We start from the raw sequence: 1,652 nt of genomic DNA on the forward strand, positions 1-1,652 counted from the left end.
TTTTTTATGCAGTTCATACATGTTCTTAGCAAATTCCATGTCAACAGCCACTTCATCTTCTGACTCACTGTGTGGCACTGAAAAGCAATTGGTAACCTCCACTGAGTGCTTGTCGATAGTTCCCAACAGGGTCCCGATAACTCGGGCAGCACCCTCATTGCGTCTCTCGTAGCTGTCCACAACGGAGGCCAAAATGACTGGGTGCAGCCTGACCACGCGGCCGCCCGGGAAGGCCCTGGGAGAGCAGGACCACGCAGAGCGGGCGCTGGGGTCTGCGCTGGAGCTTGCGCTGAGGCCGGGGTCTGGCCAGGAGCGGCAGTTGTAGCCGCTGCTGCCGCAGGGTCTGAGGATGCGGCTGGAGCCGCAGCGGGAACCGGAGCCGCAGCCGGTGCTGGCGTTGGCGCTGGGACTGAGGCGGAGGCCGATGCTGGTGCCGCCACAGGGGCTGCGGCTAGCGTGGCCGGAGGAGCACTTGCTGATACCACCGGTGTGGCCATCTTGTCGAGAAAGAAGGAGGCAGGAGCGGAAATGATCATGTGTGTTTTTACAGCTATCATTTGTTATCCAAACTTTTACTATCATGTTCAATAATTGAATAAAATCAGATAACTTTTTAGGTGAGTCCCTGTCTATATAAACTCTTGCTATTCATACTGGAGCTACATTCATTTGGATAGTGCTCTCCCTCCTGAGTCAAGCTCGGTGCTTGACTCTCCCTATCCAAATCAGAAGCCAAATAGACTTGGAAGGTTCTGGCAGTCAGTGTACACAAAACACGCACCAAGCTTTTTGTTTAGCCATCTCTAGTTATCTCCAGTGGGTGTAATAATGAGAGATGTTTACTTTTCAAATACATTGCTGCTGTGGTGTTTTAAGTTTTACAAGCATGTTTACATAACTAATTTTTATAAAATACACCTGTTGCTGGATACTGTTTGTCCCTATCTTGATAACCATCACCCAGATTTGCAAAGGAGGCCTTGCTCAAATATTTGGAAACTAATGCCCTCAGAGAGATGCCCACAAGCCTTGTTCCTCTCGTTCCTGTTTAAAGATTGTGATGTCATTGGATCTTTCCCTAGGGTGGCCCCTGGTTTGCCAGGCTGGACACTCATGTGTTGAAGATGCATCGACTGGCATACTGCATAAATGTTTTAGATTTTACTGTGAAGCAAACAATTCACTCCTCAGACCCTCAGTCACCCAAGTTCACATCTCGACTTGAGGTTCAGCTTCTCCGGTCCTAACTGGGACTTATCTGACCCTGACAGGGGATAACTTCAGTAGGGACTTTCCCTAATAACGAGCATGCACGCTTCAAATTGGCTTGCCCTAAAGGTAACATTTTCTCATTATAATGGTAAAAAACATACCCCTGGGTGGTGATTTCAGACATTAATAAGACATGTGATATGTGTACTAGCAGGTATCACCATAGAGCGTGTACGCCCAGGAGACCACCCAAAACATGCTTGCTAGTAACACCCCTTCACAACCCCTTTCATGAATAATCATATAAGACCCTCATAAGAGAGATTCCCCAGCCAATCAGCGCTGTCTCTTTTTCCAAGCAGCCCACTCTGACTTGGCTTTCAGAGTGTACTGTCTCTTTAAATGAACTCTGCAGCTGCTTCATTGTCACAGCTTACTTC

The 1,652-nt window shown here is 48.2% G+C and overlaps 1 protein-coding gene across 1 annotated transcript; it reads right to left on the reverse strand.

The window, feature by feature from the left end:
• Nucleotides 1-5: 5 nt before the first annotated feature.
• Nucleotides 6-582, reverse strand: LOC113222251 (eukaryotic translation initiation factor 3 subunit F-like; the record flags this gene model as incomplete). Its single annotated transcript, XM_026451684.1, has 1 exon — nucleotides 6-582. A coding segment is annotated over exon 1 (577 nt), but the record flags the coding sequence as incomplete, so codon positions are not given.
• Nucleotides 583-1,652: the final 1,070 nt, after the last annotated feature.

Source organism: Piliocolobus tephrosceles, unplaced genomic scaffold (assembly GCF_002776525.5).
Source record: "Piliocolobus tephrosceles isolate RC106 unplaced genomic scaffold, ASM277652v3 unscaffolded_30064, whole genome shotgun sequence".
NCBI lineage: Eukaryota > Metazoa > Chordata > Mammalia > Primates > Cercopithecidae > Piliocolobus > Piliocolobus tephrosceles.